At 39.4% G+C, this 18,946-nt stretch overlaps 1 protein-coding gene across 1 annotated transcript in view; it reads left to right on the top strand.

The window, feature by feature from the left end:
• LOC120785912 (gamma-aminobutyric acid type B receptor subunit 1-like) overlaps positions 1-18,946 on the top strand; it is a 100,263-nt gene that overhangs the window by 29,959 nt on the left and 51,358 nt on the right. Inside the window, exons 5-6 of the mRNA XM_040120891.1 lie at positions 2,554-2,619; positions 4,262-4,453. Of these exons, the coding sequence (XP_039976825.1) occupies positions 2,554-2,619; positions 4,262-4,453 (258 nt within the window). The remainder of the gene's footprint in view (positions 1-2,553; positions 2,620-4,261; positions 4,454-18,946) is intronic.

The following is an 18,946-nucleotide window of genomic DNA, read 5'->3' as shown; positions in this document are numbered from 1 at the left end:
ACCCTTTGTGTTGGGGTGCAAGGCCATCTGATTTGTAAAAAGGCATTATCTGTTCCAAATACAGTCAAAGTGGCTATTCAAGCCCTGCCCAGTTGCAGTGCAGAAGGTTTTTAGCCATTCATGCAGAATATAAAGACAGCTGAAACGTAGTGGGAGAGTGGGAAGGGGGCCAGGAAAAACCATAGGTTTTGCCCAGGCTCTGTATTATGAGTGCAAGAGACTCTAGTTGATTGCAGAGATTAACTGATTGTTTATCCATGACATCATTGGGACCCACACGAACAGTTAGCGTGTGGGAGTTATACAGGTCTAACGATGGAATCACCAATAACAAGGATTTCAGGTGGTCTGTTCCTACAGCCCCAATTGTAGACGGAGAGTTTAGATGAAAGAGGTAGCTGATTAGTCACATTTGTTAGGGCAGCTTCAAGGACAGCAGAGTTAATTGAAGCTGTTTAACCATGGTATGAAGACGGGGTAGAGCCATTGGAGATGCCGTCACCACCAGCCACAGCAGCTTCCAGTGTTGCTTTAGGCAGGTGGGTTGACGGATGGAGGCCAGGAGGAGCACACTCAGAGGGATAGTTTTAGGGGAAGTTACTCCTTGAATTTCTTCACACAAACCAGACATGATGCTTAGAATTGCTTGTCAGTCTGGGAGTTTCTTCCATCTCCACACAGGATCTCTGGAGCTCGGCCAGGGTGACCATTGGGTTCTTGGTCACCTCTCTTACAAAAGCCCTTCTCCCCCGATTGCTCAGTTTGGGCAGTCCAGCTCTAGGAGGAGTCCCGGTTGTTCCAAAGTTCCTCCACTGAAGAATTATGGAGGCTACTGTGTTCTTGGGAACTTACAGTGCAGCAGAAGTTTGTCTGTTTGTTTTTTTTTGTAGCCTTCCCCAGATCTGTGCCTCAAAACAATCCTGTCTCAGAGCTCTGCAGGCTGTTTCTTCGACCTCATGCCTTGATTTTAGCTCTAATATGCCTTATATGCTCTATATAATACCTTATATGGACAAGTGTATGCCTCTCCAAATCATGTCCAATAAATTGAATTTACCACAGGTGGACTCTAGTCAAGGTGTAGAAATATCTCAAAGATGATCAATAGAAATGGGAGGCTCCTGAGCTAAATTTCAAGTGTCATAGCAAAGGGTCTATGTTAATTTATTTTAGTTTTTCGTTTTTGATAAATTTGCAAAAAATATCTAAAATTCAGTTTTTGCCTTGTCATTAAGGTGTATTGAGTGTAAATTGATGAGGAAAAAAGTGAATAGCATAAGGCTGCAACATAAGAAAATTTGAAAAAAGTGAAGGGGTCTGAATACTTTCTGAATGCACTGTATTTCTTTATGAACAGCAGCATACAGTATCTGTCTGCCCAGCACTTCTTTGCATCCTCTCTGGCTATAGTGCAGGTTGCTAGATACTGTCAGTTAGCACAGGTTTTAGTTTTGGTTTCTGGATATGCACAATAGTACCATACCTAACAGGCTCACTGTGAGAACAAGACTTCAGGAAGCTGTACATAACCTTCACTGCAACCAGCTGTTGTTTGTCAAGAAATAGTTCTAGCACATAACTCTTCCTAAAACCACAAATTGCTGATTTTTTATATTTCTGTCGGTGTACCAATTAAACAAACAAGACGCAGTGTTTTAATCAGTGAACTTTCAGGGTGTTGGTAGGCATATTTTTGAAATTTGGACAGAGCCAGGCTAGCTGTTTCCCCCTGCTCCCAGTCTTTATGCTAAACTAAGATAACCATGTACCTAATCCAGCTCCGTACTTAACAAATAGACATGACAATGAGATCAATATGAACATCTCATTCCCAGACGGAAAGCAAATAAGTAGTGTTGAACAAGTGTTTTAAAAAAGTAGAGATACCCTACGTGCAATCTTGCTGGAAATGAACCATGAACTGCAATTTGAAGCATTAAACCACCACTGAATTCTTTATAACATCACACTATTTTGTTTCAGGGCAGCTTCCAACTACATTACTGCAATGCAACAGAGAATAAAGAAATAAGAATCAGTTCTATTTTCCAGCCACATGCAGGAATGCCATTGACCTGATCAAGGCAAAGCTGTGTGCTAAACTTGTCTTTTTTGTTACAGATTTTGGGGGGTTTTGTAATTTCAAATATGAGTCTGATTCAGGGTCTGCCATGAGTTTCAGCTGCATTGTCTCTACAAAGTGTTTAATGAAAGCACAGGGATGTGGAACCTCTGTCTCAGCCCTCTAACTAAATACTTCCCTCCTTCCTCCACCTGTGTTAGCCTTACTTGCTTCCTTCCTGGCGCACACACACTTTTCAATGACCTTGTAGAGCATGTCGGCATGTTTTGGTGTGCAAGATTAATTGGCCATTGCAAAAGAATCCATGGTAACTGCATGAATTTAGCACAGTGGAGAGGAAGTGTACCGCTGTGTGATGCAGCAGCTTTGATGAGAGTTTGCTCCTGTGTTCGTTATCCACACTGCAGGACCTTTAACTTTTTATCTCAACCCCGCTGTGTGACTCTGTCCTTTTCTTTTCCACTTCTAAGCGCCAAGATGCCCGAATTATTGTTGGCCTGTTCTACGAAACGGAGGCCAGGAAGGTCTTCTGTGAGGTAATGTATTTTCCTCTTCATATTCCTTTATGACAGACCTGGCTAACATTAATTGAGGGTGTATTCTACGAATAAAACAAAATATAATAATAAGAAGGATAATTACAATAATTGAAGCAGTGGGTGTTGAGCAGGATAATGGGGCCAGTTGGTGGTTTGCAGTCACAGATCCAGACTCTACAGCACCATGAGCAGAAACATCTGCAGAAAGTGGCAGAAGGAGAGAAGAGAGAGACGAGAAAGCACAAAACTACGGGAGAGAGAGAAGTCAATTTGATTCGGGGGGATATGAATGTGTACAGATGGAGAGGAAGAGGAGGAGAGAGGAGCTAGGTACATCATGGGAAGTCCCCCGGCAGTCTAGGCCTATAGCAGGATAACTAGGGGGTGGCTCAAGCCAAGCCTGAGCCAACCATAAGTGTAAGCTTTATCAAAAAGGAAGTTTTTAAGCCTACTCTTAAATGTGGAGAGGCTGTCTACCTCCCGGACCCAAACTGGAAGATCGTTCCACAGGAGAGGAGCCTGTTAACTGAAGGCTCTGCCTCCCTTTGTACTCTAAAAACCACAAGCAAGCCTGTCTTCTGGGAGCACAGTGTTTTAGTGGGGTAATAGGGTACTATGACTTCTTTAAGATATGATGGTGCCTGACCATTAAGGGCTTTGTAGGTGAGGAGGATTTTAAATTCTATTCTGGATTTTACAGGGAGCCAATGCAGAGAAGCTAACACAAGAGAAATGTGATCTCCTTTCCTAGTTTATGTCAGTACTCGTGCTGCAGCCTTCTGGATTAGCTGGAGAGTATTTATAGATTTGTTGGGACAGCCTGATAATAAGGAGTTGCAATAATCCAGATTAAACGTAACAAAAGCAAGGACTAGTTGTTCTGCATCTTTTTGAGACAGGATGTGCCTGATTTTTGCAATATTACGTAGGTAAAAAGTGGAGTGGGAGTTAAAGGACATATCCTAATCCTATCCTAATCAAAGAGAACTCTGAGATTCCTAAAAGTTGTGCTGGAGGCAAGGGCAATGCTAACTTGTGTAAGTACATCATTAGATAATGTGTTTCTGTGTTATTGGGGGCTGAGTACAATAACTTCAGTTATGTCTGAGTCATCCAGACCTGGTCATCCAGGTCTTATGTCCCTAAGGCAAGCTTGAAGTTTAGCTAACTGATTTGTGTCATCAGGCTTCATTGACAAGTACAATTGAGTATCATCAGCATAACAATGGAAGTTTATGGAGTGTTTCCTAATAATGTTGCCTAAAGGAAGCATATATAAGGTTAATAGAATTAGTCCAAGCACAAAACTGTGTGGATCTCCATGACTAACTTTTGAGTATATGGACCGATTTATTGCAGGACCTTAGTATTGTACAGTTTTGAGGTTTTTGTCAAAAATTTGTTCCTCACAACACTCTTCACTGACTTTGAACAGTAAAAGAACACTTTACTGCATGCCAATTTTGCTATATACAATGTAAAAACTCAATATCTCAAAGCCACTCTGATCTCTGTTTCTCTTTTCCTCCAATATTTTGAAATATCAATGTCTGTCACACAGTAATATGTTCTTCAATACAATAATGTTCCTGCATCACATTCTTCTCATTTGTCTCATTGTCCCATTCTCCCTCCGCAGGTGTACAAGGAGAAACTGTATGGGAAAAAGTATGTGTGGTTCCTCATCGGCTGGTACGCAGACAACTGGTTTAAGATCAAGGACCCATCAATAAACTGTACAGTGAAACAGATGACAGAGGCTGTAGAGGGTCATGTGACTACTGAGATTGTCATGCTCAACCCAGAGACGGTGCGAGGAGCCTCCAACCTGGTAAGAAAGGCATTACCTTACAATGTGGTTTATCAGTTCTGCTAAACAGAATCATCTGCAGCTGTAGAGGCTGCTGGGAATGTATCATGAATGCACTAATGCAATTTTTCTATTTTGCTGCAGCAGCAAAAAAACTTTGTACACATTTTAAAAGGCATTGCTGTCTAAACTCAGGATGGTCTTTAGTGGAGTATCGTTCTTCTATGGCTATAGACCTACTATTAAAATGTGTGAAAAAACCTTTGAATAAAAAAAAACTTTGAAAAAACATGTGTTTCTAAGAATGAATTTCACTTTAATGGTTAGGATATTTTACCTAAATCCACTACAAATCTATTTGTTTCAAAGACTACATAGAATTAAGTTTTTCTTGATTGATACTGTTGCAGCAATCTGCTTTAGTCTTGTCTTAGGTTACTGACACTAAGTTCCAGAAGATTATTGAAGGAAGGGAGGCTACACTGGAAACAGGTTAAGCTAAATACCATTTGCAGGATTTTCTCTTTTTTCAATGAAAAATAAGCTTTCAAGTGAGACCAAATCAAGCGAGACCATTGAAAGCCAAATAACTTGTTAAGGCAGATGGTTTTTGCAAGTATAAGAACAACCACCTGTTATTTTATATGTTTTGCGGTCTTTATCTTCCCTGCATTTTAATGACACCAACTTTCAATCAATGCAATAGCTACACAAATACAAACAAAACAAGGACTGACCAAGTAAAACATTGCTCCACTAGTAGTTAAAAACTCCAAAATTGACAAGCTCCATCTCACCCTGCAAAACAGCTATGATTTTTTAAAAATATTTAACCAATACCACAATTTTACCCTAACCCTTACTAAATGCTTTGAGTTGTCTAACTATAAGCATAAATGCGTTAATAATGCTTAGTTTCCGGGAGTGTATATTACTGTATGAACCTAAGACCATTTTGCATTGGGGAATTATAGTGCTACTGTTAATAGTGTTAGTAATACTGTTATACTGCAGATATGTTCTATATAAATGATTCCTCATTGTTGAGAAAAAAAACATAATGGAGACAGCATTCTGTTTCAATCTGTTAAATGTTTGTGTAATTTTTAGGAGCCAGGATTACACTAAGTGTCTTGACCCCACTGTTTAGAAGCCATGCATTCTCAAATCTCGATTTAGAACCCTAAATGACTGATATATTTTCAAAACAACATGTCCCAACAATTAGAAATATGAGTGGCCGGATGAAATCTAGCTCCATTCTCTGTTTGCAATTCAACAGATCAACACAGAACTAAACTTTTGCAGGCAGTAGACCCCCACTTCATTCATATTTCGGAGAACTGGAGGCTGAACTTCTTTAATAGAGCATGTAGAAGAGAATGCAGAATAACATCAGGGCAAGGAGGGTAATACCACTTATTCTTACTTGAAATTCTTACATTGGCAGGTATTCCCTTTTTTTTGGGCAGCTGTGGTTCAGGAGGTAGAGCGGGTTGTCCACTAACCACAAGGTCGGGGGTTCAATCCCTGGCTCCCCCAGTCCAAATGTTGAAGTGTCCTTGGGCAAGAAACTGAACCTCAAATTGCCTCCGATGTATCATTGGTGTGTGAATGTGTGTGTTTATAGAAAGCGTTGTTTGTATAGAAAAGCGCTGTATGAATGTGTGTTTGAATGGGTGAATGCGGCATTAGTGTAAAGCATTTTGAGTGGTCAATAAGACTAGAAAAGCACTATATAAGTGCCGTCCACTTACCATTTTGTGTGTCTCTTGTGTCTGAAATGTTTAATTGAACTCACCTGAATATATTCTACAGTTGCTTCAAAAAAGTATTCAGAACCTTACTCTTTTTGCACACTTTATTGTGTCGTGTATTTATCCATTTCAATCCACACTCAATAATCCATAATGAGAAATTGAACCCATGTTTTTAGAATATTTTTCAAATGTATTAAAAATCAAAAACTGAAAACTCTCATTTAAAAAATTATTATTATGCTTAATTGACTCATTAGGACTTGTAAGGCAGGTGAGGAATTGTCATTAGGAATTATCAGATAATGATTACTTATCTGACTTTTCAAACCTTGTGGAAGGGAAAGTTTGTGGTAGGAGGCAGGAATGGCTTCTTATTGATCAAAGTTTGGTGAAAAGACACCGGCTGTGAGAGGCACCGACATCATCCAAGAAAAAACAGAAGTTTAAAAAAAAAATACATCAAGTGAAATTTATAGTAGATAATATGAGATGAAAATGAACACAAAGACAACAAATTCTGATCAGTTGGGAGAAAACCATAAGATAAGGATAAGGATTCTGATTTAAAAGAGGACACTGACTTTGCCTGCCTGAGATCCTGGGGCAGGGAGATCCATAGCTGAGCCATCCCAAACCTGTCTCCTAGAATTTAAGTTTCTATACAGCTAAACCGCAACACCAAATATGTTTTGAAGGAAACGTAATCTCTGCTGGATTATGTTCAGAGGTGATGTATTGAATGAAGCACTACATTTATTAACAGCAGCGCAGTTGCCAGGAGGTGGTTTGGGTTAAGATGGTTGGTTAAGGCGACAAAAACACTTTGGTGGACCATAAGCTTTCCCTAACTTTAACCAAGTGCCGTGAGTGTCTAAACATAACCATTAAAAAAATCTATTAATACTGTGGTCACTACAAGTGGATATTGTACAGCAAACTATGTTATATTGGTTGAAAACAAATACTGTACTATTGTATACTATTGTCTGTAAGCATTTTACTGATACGTTCAGTATCAACATAATTGCGAGTTGCCAAATGCAGCAATTAACATTCCTCATTATGTTAATCGAAAACATAATCCAGTCGCAATTAGGTTTCCTACAAAATGTATTTCCTGTTGCTGTTTAGTTGTATAGAAACTTATTTTTTAGGAGACAGTTTTGGCCAGCCTGCTTTTGTCCCCACTGTTCTCCACCTGCTTTGGGACAAGTTCCTAGCAGGTGATACTAAATGCAAGCTCCAGGTACTTTTTAGAGATTTCAAGTGGTGTGGAAAGGGATTAGTCAGGCAGAGCTACAAGGAAATGGGGACACAACACACACCCAAAGATTGAAGGGAAAAATTCAGAAGTTGAAAAAAAATTATAGAGAAATAAAGGATTACAAAGTTTTTTCCTCCTGCCATTTTGGTCCAACATCTGGTTTGGGCCAGCTCCAGCAGTGACTTGCATTCAGTGTTAATGATAAAGAAAATCAATAATAATATCAGTACCACATCTTCCATTATTGTCTGTTTTACTACTACTTACTTCACTTTCTTACCCTGCCAAACAGATCCCACTGTCACCTCTTGGTGGCGTATGGCATATATTCAAAACGTCTTGATTTGTAAAACACAGTAAAAGGGCATTGAAGAACCTAATATCAGAGCCTCAAAAGCTGCAAAAAGTTCAGCTTATGGGAAGCCCCAGGTTACAGGTGTTTAAGTTGTGGAAAAGGGCTATTAGTGATAATGTGAGATTTTAGTAGAGCCCTACTAGATGATCTCAAGCAGCGATCAGGTTTGCAGGGGATCACAGATATAAGCAGGAACTATGGCAGCTATAAAAACCAGTAATAGAATCTTCATTTCAACGTATGACAGGTAAGCAGTGAAGGTTACTTTTCTCACTTAGAAACAGCTCAGAAATAAAGGTTGTCAGTATTGAATAAAGACATGTTCTGTCACATTTATGGGCTTTTATCTGTGATTAAGAGAGGATGTGTAGGTTCTGGAACAACTCACACTGTTGTGTGACTGACTGTATTTTCCCAACTGAAAAGAGGAAGGAGTTATAACTCTGATGAAACAGAGAAATGACAGACATATCTGGCAAAATTGTATTCAATCATCCCTTCTTAAATAGAGAATATTTTGTAGCTGAAATACTTAAAAACATGCCAATCCTGTCTATTGTCACATGGCACAAATAATATAGAGTTGTACTGTGATGATTGATCGTTGATGGTAACTTAATGGTTGGTGATTTTTTATGATGAATGGATCACCGCTTGTTACATCACCAATTTCTCCCTCTATCTTACTCATCCTGTCTGTTACGTTTGCTGGTGCTGCTGCCATCTGCATAGCTGGGAGCAGCAGGTCGATGTGCTTTCTACAGCAGAATGTCCTGGATGCTCTCTGTAACTTTGATCAAATACTTTCTGTCTTCCTCTGAGCCTCTCCTTGCAGCTATCCTGCTTTCCTTCTCCTGAGATATACTTGATGTCCTTGAAATTATACTTGATTTCCTTGACACCTGTACATTTTTACCTCAGGCAATGGGTAAACAAAAAAGCGTGGGAAGGAATAAACAACATTACTACAGTACTGCTACTTTTGGGGTTATAGGGCAGTTATAATGTCTTATGATAGCACTTATGATATTTTTATATAGCACTTTTCTAAGCATAGTTACAAAGTGCTTAACAGTAAAACTGAGTGAACAGTAAAATGCTAATACTATTTGCTGAAGAATTTAAAAGTGAAACAAAAAACAATACAACACTGAGGAGCATACAAAATAAAACAAAAACATAATAAAAACATAGGTACGATTTAAGAGAAAGCTTTCCAATAAAAGGTTTGTTTTAAGAAGTGATTTTAAAAAACACTGTTGGCTGTCCTGAGATACTCAGACAGGGAGTTCCAAAATGGAGGGGCGCAGATCAAAAAGGCCTTGTCACTTTGGGTAACATTTGAGCATGAGAGACAAACAGGAGAGATGGGTAGGTAGGTAGACACAGAAAGTAAAGGAGTCTAGGCCGGCTGCAACTATTGGCCAGGGTGGGCTAAACCCACCGAAAGCTGCATCTTGCCCTCGAAATCAAAAGTTAAGAGGTAAATTTTTTTTGTTCGACCAATGGAAAAATAGCACAGAAAATACCTTAACTGATTTAACTAACTTCTGATATGGTGGGAAGCCTATAGCCCACATTCAAAGTTGACCAGATTGCAAGTTTCTCAGATTGCACAAATGGTCCCACTGCTTGTGAAAAATCACACACTCAAACACATAACCTGCTCTAACAGATTAGTGTTCTAAATATTAGTATAACTTTAGTTATGTTTTGGTTTATTATGTTGATTTTTGTCAGGGATCATGTTCAAAAACAGTAATATCAGAGAGAGGAGCTGCTTTGTTCCAGAATTAGCTACTATTGGGATTCCACCAGCAGTCCATTTGCATCAACTCAAATTAATTCCATAAAGGGCGAAGGACAGACAGACAGGAGAATGATCAGTGTCTGTCAGACCCCTAACCAAAGTCCTGCCCCAAGCAGCAGAGAATAGTTCCCCAGCAAGCAGTAATGACTATTGTTCCACACCCTAACAGACTCCACACCACACTACTACATTTTTTTAAAGATATTACTGTGACTTTTCTAGAAAGTGTACCCATTCTCTCAGTTCGTGAATGCTGTGCTTCTAATGAGAGCTCATAATTTGACCTAAATTACGTTCCAGTCATTTACTTTATCCCAGTTGCTGTGCAGTGTACTGTTTTTTTAACCTATGAGCAAGCCCAGAGTTGCCTATGCCTCTAGCAATGCTGCTGCTAGCACATCAGAGGCTCTAGCTTCTGCTTCCATACCCTCCAATAGCACCGCCCCTATACCCTCCATAAGCACTTCCTCTGTACCCTCCACACGGACTGCCTCAAAGCAGTTGCCTCTCATGGCTGCCTCAGTCCCAAATCACATGGTTATCGACTTTAATGGCAATGCAATATCCTAGCCAATATTAACTAGCCACCGAAAGTCACTGTTGGAAGTTTGTCACTGCCAGTGTTGTTTTTACCTTGCATGGTTATAATGACTGGAAAGCGGCCCTCGAGCACAACATGGGGTTACAGAAGCATGCATCCAGCAATAGTCATGTACAGGCTACAGCCACCTGGTCCAAGCACAAATGCAGGGAGGCAACAGGGGAAACCATTGACTATGTGCTGGTAGGTAAAACACAGCTTGAAAAGAACTGATATTAAGTCATGAGCATTGGTGGTGTAGTTAAGTTTCTGTATGTCAACGAGCATAGGCCTCCGTGGAACAACAGAAACCTTAAAGCGTGACCGCCGGGACACCAATGCGGATGACATTGCTGTAGGCCTTTTTTTGAAATTGTTTGAATATACCTTACAGGAGTACAACAAGCTAGTTGATATTGATAAATGCCAAGTACACCTCAGTATGTTCAAAATGAAACACTGCCAAACATGGTTCTTGGAGAGGTCGAATAAGCTATGCAAAAGCTGACTCTGCTGGGACTAGGGACAGGTGTAATTTTGAGAATTTGTCCATAATGATTCAGTTTGTATCTAATTCCATGCCAAAGGAGCATCTGATTGGGTTGCTTGACTTGTATCTACTTGATGCTGAGTACATGTCCTGTAAAATATTGAGAAATCTTTCTGATGGTGGCTACAGAGCAGAGAACATAGTTAGTCAGTGTTATGATGGTGTATTTGTGATGAGTGGAATATGAGGTGTCGTGCAAGCATTACTTCAAAAGAAGCTTGCGAGATATATTCCATATATTCATTGTTATAACCACATTGGTTGTGCATGCCATACAGAATGAGCCATGTGCCAGAAAGTTTTTCGACCTCTTTAGTTCCCTGTATAACTTCTTCCACCAACACTGTGTGTCAGAAAAGTATGATGCTCTTTGTTTCAATGGACTGCTTGAAATTTGCTGGACAAACTACTGTGATGTGACAAGTTGCATTGTTGAGAATAAAAACTGTCTGAGATCACGGAGGATGACGATGCCACAGTTGATATGTGCACTGAGGCATCAGGACTGTTAATTCAAATTAAGAGGCATCATTTCTTTGAGATTGGCATATTTGGTAGTGCGGGTGCTTGGTGTCGTGAAACCAGCAAATGCAGTTCTACAGTCTCAGTCTGTGGATATGTTCACTGCTTGTGAGGTTTCTAATGCATCACATCTTAAAAGTCATCCTTAAAGATGATTGCTGTACAGAGTTTTCTCAGGCACCTGCTGGGGAGGATTCACATCCTCCAAAGACAAGGAGAATATTGAGTAAACACCTTGGTGAAAGCATTGTGCTCTCACCTGTGGGTCATATAGATTCTGATGATCACCCCCCTGTCAGTCTGTGACATGATCAAGATCCTTGACAGGGTCCTTTCAGAAATGAAAAAACTGATTATACAAGAAGACTTTAAACCTAATTGACAACCATATCCAGTCTTGTACCCAAATCTGGTGCATTTCTAGAATCCACCTTGTTGCACCTTCTGAGTGTGCTTGCAGACACTGCAGCAGATTATGTGAGTCTGAAAAATTAAATTCTTGTTGCAAAACCAATGTCCAAATGAAACAGATCTGTCCACTGTGTGTAAACAACTGCAGGAGTATAAGTAAGCTCTACCTGTGTTGCAAAAATCATATGTAAGAGCCCTCGTAATTGCTGTGTCTTCAGCATCACGTGATATTTGATTCTCCACACTGTCATAAGTCACTAACTAAGTCACTAACCCCCTATCGTCACCACAATGTTACATGGACGATAGAGGAATTTAGTGGTCTGATTTGGTGAGAAATTAATACCAAATACCTTACACATCGATAAATTTGTTAGATTTTTTGCCAAGGAAAGCAGAAGACTGATGTTATAGATAGATAGATAGACAGATAGATAGATAGATATTGATCTACAGTATGACTGATATACTGTCAATATACGTAGTACCATATACTAGTTTGCTTCTCTACCCTCTTGGCTACCTACAGCTTGAGTTGCCCATCTATCATTTCTAGAAGCCCACCCTAAAATAGCAGCTTCAAACTGGCCCCTGAAAGGAGTTAGAGCTGTACAAGAGTTGGTGAGCAGCAGAGACAGAATTATGTTAACATGGTGCTGGCTGGACAGAGAAAGAACGTTTTAGAAGTCAAATTTGAATGAGGTGAGGATAAGAAAATTACACAGTGGTTAGAAAGTTACACCTTTGAGTGAGTGGGAATGATGTAGGAATGAAGAGACAGAGAGGAGAGAGAAAGAAAGAGAAGATGAGAGGGAAACAGAGGAAAATGGACAGGAATTGGGGAAGAGAGGAAGGAGAAAGAGAGGATAGGGTAGAAGTAGAGGAAGAGCCCTCTCAGACACGTATATTTACACCATTAAACAAGGGGCAACAGGAACTTCTCCAATGCAATCCTGCTCAAGTTCCAACATTGTCAACTGGCTTCCTGGATTAACTGCAAGAGTTTGTTTTTAGGGATCCAAGGACGTTCAAAGCTAGGATCAGACCAGTAGGTAAGCAAAAGCCGTTGGCAGGTCAGGAAGATCCTGATGGATGATGCCCTCTTCTAAAATGAGAGCAATGTTATTGACTCTTGCAGGAGCGGAACTATCATAATCTTCCAACACAGTGCGTATAACCACAATAAGGCCCCTTTTCTGCTCCTCCTCTGGGTCAGTTGTGTGTCACCTTGTGGTGACAGACATGAAATGACCAATATGACGATAGTAAGTCATACTGAAAGACATTTGTCATTAAAGTGCTGTTGCTAAGAATGGGCTCTTATACATGAATAACATGTGTTTGACTTATTTAACATTTCCTATTCATAATCTGCAACCAAAAATTTAATCAGCCTGTACAGTGCATGACTCCAATTACATAGGCAGAAAAAAAAAATTCCTAGAGAGACTGTGAGCATAGAGAACAGGGAGGACAGTGGGATGGAGAGATACACTAGTCAGCCCCAACATTAAAACCAGTTACCTGGTTGTGGCTGGTCGATGTAGTGGGAATGGAAGAAAAGGGGGGAGAGGTAAACGTTGAAGTCAAAGTTAAGTACAAGATAAATAAAATATAAAAACAGGAATCTTTATATTTTAAGAGTCAGAGATCAAATCGGCAACTAGGACAGTAAAAAGTAATCTTGAAGATCACTGGTAATGTTTACGGTTCCGACTTGCGGTCCCTAGGCACTCACAAGACAATTTCTTCTCATTAATGTCACAGAGATGCAAGGGAAGTCCCTTCAAGGATGCTGCCTGTAATAAATAAATATATATATATATATATATATATATATATTTATTTATTACAGGCGTATATATATATATATACACAAATATATAATTAGCATGTAGAATGCTGAGAGCAAACATGGAATGATGCAGCCCAGTTGAATAACAAAGTTCAGACAATTTGTGTTAAAGCTGCATTAATCAGCTATTTTTATTGCCACTTAGGTCCAGGAAACTTGACACACACTTTACATTTTATGGCTTTAAAAAGTTTATATGGCTAACATATTTGCAAACAGCTGCCTCGTTCGACGTCCAGTAGACAAAGAGCAACATGGTCATCTCTAGCTCCACAATCTATTTGCAGCTAAGTCAGCTCCATCTGTTGCTTTATGAGTGCAACATTCTTATTACTTTTCTTCACTATGTCATAAGTATGGTTATTTGTATAATCAGCAACGTGGTCATTTTCTCCTCACTTTGCTCTCTTCAAAGAAATTCTCATATTCTGTTTAATGCTGACCTCGTTAAGACCTGCCTGATGTAGTTTGGACCTGTAATTACTAAGCTCTTACTTTATGCTCATTTTCCATCCATCATACCCCGTTCTCAATCTGGTCTTGATCAGGATACGCTTTAACTCCAAAAATATTTTAGGCAATCTTGTACAAAAGGCCCATTTTCAAGTCTCTTTACATGCTTATACTGTTCTTGGTCTTTTCATATGTCTGACTGCCTTTGCGCAACTTCAATTCCACATCATATGAGAAGGCTGGAATGGGAAAAGGAGGAAGGCCACTCAGAGATACTAAGTAGATAGTTTTTGATGTAAACTGAGGAACCTGGGATGACTATCTGGAAGATAAACTGGCTGTGTCCACGGAAGGACCTAAGCCAACTTAGTCAAGACTCTTGCTGAACAAGTGCAGGTGGTTCATCCAAAGGAATGTGCAAAGTGGCATGTTCATGTGGTAACTCAGAAATATCAATCAAAATACAGAGAACACTAATGGTCCTCAAACTGTAGTGTGAAGCTGCCTTGAAGCTGGAGATTTTCATGTAGATTTTTTGGCAAATGTTTAACTGAATCAGGTAACTGAAGAAGCAACACTTCTTGGGGAGATTTTCATCAGCAATAATAAACCCTGCATTAAATGGGTTTCAGACGGCACAAACAGAAGGCAGTTTAGCAAGCCAAGAAAATTTGGAAGTCAGTATTGAAAGTTAGGCATATTGGAATAGTATTGAGCACATATGTACATACCTTTAATCTAAAGTGACTGGTGTAATAATGTAATGAACTTTAATTATATAGCAACTTTCGAAAACAAACCTACAAAGTGCTTTACAATAAGACAATAAAGCGTACAATAAAAACAAAGAACCGAAACGTAAGATATAGACAAGATAAAATAATTAAAATAATTACAACAAATAACATCCGTTAAGAAAAAGTCATTCAATAAAAGTGAGTTTTGAGACAAGATTTAAAAGAGGACATGTCTGCCCATCTGAGATCTGGCAGGGTGTTCCACAGCAAAGGCCCATTCACCTTTGGTGACAAGTTGGGATATAGGAACCATAAGTAGGGCCTGATCAGAGGATCGCAAGCAGTAGTCAGGCTATTAAGGAGTTAGCAGATCGCAGATACACCATTCAAAGCTTCAAAAACAAGTAAAATCTCGAAATCAAGTCTTAAACTCACAGAGGGCCAGTGAAGGTCAGAAAAGGTGAAATGTGGTCATTTCAGTCCTTGTGAGTTAACAGCCTGGCAGCAGCATCTTGTTTCTATCTGTAGTCTTTGGATGTTTTGCCTTATGATATCAGAATAGAGTGCATTGCAATAGTCAGGTCTGGAGCGATAAAAGCATGGATGACCTTTTCTAAATCCGCAGAGGAAAGAAATGACCTAAATTGGGTTGGCCATCTCAGTTCGGCAAAGCAGGACTGCGCCACTTTAGTCACCTGAGCATCAAAGGACAATTCTAAATCAAAAATGACACCTAGGTTGCAGGCCTCTTTTCAAACATTATTGAATAAGACACCCAGAATAGAGGAGAGATTATTAATGCTGTTAGTGCTGGGGCCACAGGGGGTAATTATAATTACCTCTAATTTGGAGTCATTTAGCTATAGGAAGTTTTTGGACATCCAAGTTTTAATTTCAGCAAAGCAGGACATACAGTCCTGGTTGAAATTATTGGCACCCCTAAATTATAAATTCAGAATTTTTAATATCTTCAGAAATAAATGCAAATTATCCCATTCTGTATAATCAAATTATTTTAATTAAAAAAAAGTCTCCACTTCAGGCATAGGTTTCAGAGGACCTGACAGGCTGGGAAAAGGTCATTCACATTATGATGCATGCAGTCATTTGGTTTGAGGAAACCCAGAAAATTTAGTGAAAGCATGTAGAGCTTCTAAAGGTCGCGTGTAACTTGTAACTTGAATTCTGGGGGCCTCATGTATATGACATTCCGTGGATCCTTTAAAAAAAACATAAGCAGTAATTTTGGAAAACGCTAATTAATAATAATGATAATAATAATGTATAAATTTATATAAGCACTACAGTGTGAAGCTTCCTCCAATGAATTCAACTTGAAATTATGTTCAGGTGAATGGGCATCTACACTTTCCCCACAAAGTCTCACAGTCAATTATTTATGGTGAATGAAACACCCTTCATGTAAATTCCTTTGTGATTGTTCATTGCTTAGAGTTTTACAACATCATGACACAGGATTTTCTAGTTAGCTTCTAGTTTCTAAGTTATAAAAATAATGAAAGCAGTAGAGTTACTGAGTTCACAATACATTGTAATCTAATGAGAATGTGCACTTGAATTTACATCTATGTTTGAACATCAAAACTTTTTCCAAATGACTGCGCAGATTTGCCGCAAAAGTTGGGCAAAGTCCAACTTTTTTGCTAAATGACAATGTCTCTGTTTGATTGTTTGTCAGAAACCTCTTTAACACAGTGGTCTCATTGAAATGAATGGGGAATCCAAATCCAGTATCAAATCCACTTATTGAATTTGATTAGGTTCAAGTTTATTAAACACCAAAACACTACACAGCAGGAATTTATAGCTCTGCAGTGTTATCAAAGTAACCATCATTTTATCATCCATCTTGGGGACTGTGATGTAAAAAATAGAACTACATGTTAGCAAGTAATTTATGGCTTTTGCCTTATGTCAAATGGCTTCCACTCATGTAATACAGTGGTCATATTAAAATAAATGAGGAGGCTGCGTTTTTTTATCACAGTGTTATTGATGGTTGAAAACTAAAAAGATAAATTTGAGCTGAAAGATGCAGACAGGTAACCAATCAAGAAAGAGAGTGCAGTGTCAGTATGTCCCTGCAGCATTGTATGCTGTACAGTAGCTCCCAATGAAAGATCCCTTGCAAAATAAAATTAAAAATAAATGAACAGTGAAGCTGCGATATAAAGGTTGTTACCCAGAATCACAGTGCTGCATAGGGGGTGTGTTAGTGCCAACAAAATGCTTAACGTACTTAAAACAAGACTTGACTCACAGGGGTGGCTCCGGGTAAAAAGTGGCAGCTGTGACTCAGGAGGTACAGCAGGTTGTCCAGTCACTAGAAAGGTTGGTGATTTGGTCCCTGACTCCTCCAGTCCACATACCGAAGTGCCCTTGAGCAAGATACTGACCCCAAATCGCCCTGATGGCTGTGGCATCAGTATGTGTTAGTATGTGTGAATGCGATTTATAAAGGTGTGTGCAAATGGGTGAATGTGACAGTAGTGTAAATTGCTTTGAATGGTTGATAAGACTATAAAAGCTCTACATAAGTGCAGTCCATTTACAATTTTCATGTTTCTTATTTTCATCTTCTAACCTGTGATTACAAAAATATTGAAACAACTAACCTCAACATCTTATGTACATTGTGAACATGGTGTTTAAAACATTTAATTTGTGGTAATTTATGTAACTGGGGGGCACAACTTATGAACCCATAATGAAGGGTCAGTGCAAATAGAGAAATGCATAATGGGAGCACTAGACAGCTTTTAGATTATTGAAAAAAAAATAGAGGATCAAAGTGCCCACATTGTTATCATTGACTCATGAGGTAATACGGAGCAAAAGACTGATGGCTCCTGACATCGCTGTCAATGAGAGGGGCCTTCTGAGTACACAGCAGTACTGTGGTTAAAACCATCCACAGGAGACAATGATGGAGGACCAAAGCTGCTGTTACTGTTCTGCACTGGTTGTGTCCTCTAAATTCAGACAAATGGAGGCCGCATTTGTCAGAGCCTTTGTTATGGCTTGTCTTTACATTTGGATATCTTTGGTCTTGAAATGAGGCCTAATTAGGTTGTTACACCATCTTTTATTTAGCCAGCTGCACATTCATGCTGCAAATCTCCTCTTCTACCACATCCCATTATCATGCTGGAAGTGGCCATTAGAACATGGTAAATTGTGGCCGTAAAGGGATGCACATGGTCAGCAAGAATACTCAGATAAACTGTGGCACAATAATTGATTGGTATTCAAGGCCCACATTCCCCACACGATTACACCAAAACCACCAAACTGGACTGTATACACAAGGCCATTTGGGTTCATGCATTCAAGCTGTTGACACCAAATTCTGACCCTACCATCTGCGTGCCTCAGCATAAATCCAGATTCATCAGTCCAGGCTTGTTTTTCCAGTCTTCAACTGTCCAGTTTTGGTGAGCCTGTGCCCACGGCAGCCCCAGATTTCAGATTTGGATAATTCCATGAAAAAGCAGGTGTACAAGTGTTCCTAATAAGATCCTCAGTGAGTGTATGTTTATGATTTTGACAAGCGACCCCTGGTGCCAGTGTGAATAAGATTTGTCTGTCAGGAGCAAAGGCAGATTGCTGTTTTGTTTCCTGTTTCCTTTTTCTTTTATCCACGACTACAATATTTCCCTAACCTAAACCATGCAGGTCATATTTTACCCACCCTACGAAGGTTCCCTAACCTTAATGAAGTACTGTACATGTTTTTCACCCATGATCAAACCTAAGCAAAATGGTTTTTCTGTCTGAAGGCATTAGTATGCTTCAAATGGTCAAACAGTGTCTAAAACTTCCTTCCCTCATACCTTTAAACATCAGAATTGGAGGGGCTGTGAACATGAATTTTTGTAATTTTCAGAAACTCACAATCTGATAATTACCTCCACTGCATATAGTGATTACCCAGGTGTGTTGAGGGGACAAAAAAGCAGGATTTTAACTCAAGCTACACCAGTTGTCACTTTTTTGTGTACAAATGGGTGCAATACCATGAATGCCTTTGAGAGACACTTCAAAAGTGTGTACCATAATTTCCATTAAAAAATTATTGCTTCTCGTGCATCTCTAGGATAGCAGGCTTTTCACCCTCCTTACAGTGTGACCATTCAGAACAGGTTCACTTCGCAGATACCCCAGGCTAAAACCTAACCAAACCTCATGGTTTATTA

Source organism: Xiphias gladius, chromosome 24, assembly GCF_016859285.1.
Source record: "Xiphias gladius isolate SHS-SW01 ecotype Sanya breed wild chromosome 24, ASM1685928v1, whole genome shotgun sequence".
NCBI lineage: Eukaryota > Metazoa > Chordata > Actinopteri > Istiophoriformes > Xiphiidae > Xiphias > Xiphias gladius.
The sequence above is the reverse complement of the archived record's forward strand: the minus strand, read 5'-3'. Positions and strand labels throughout refer to the sequence as shown.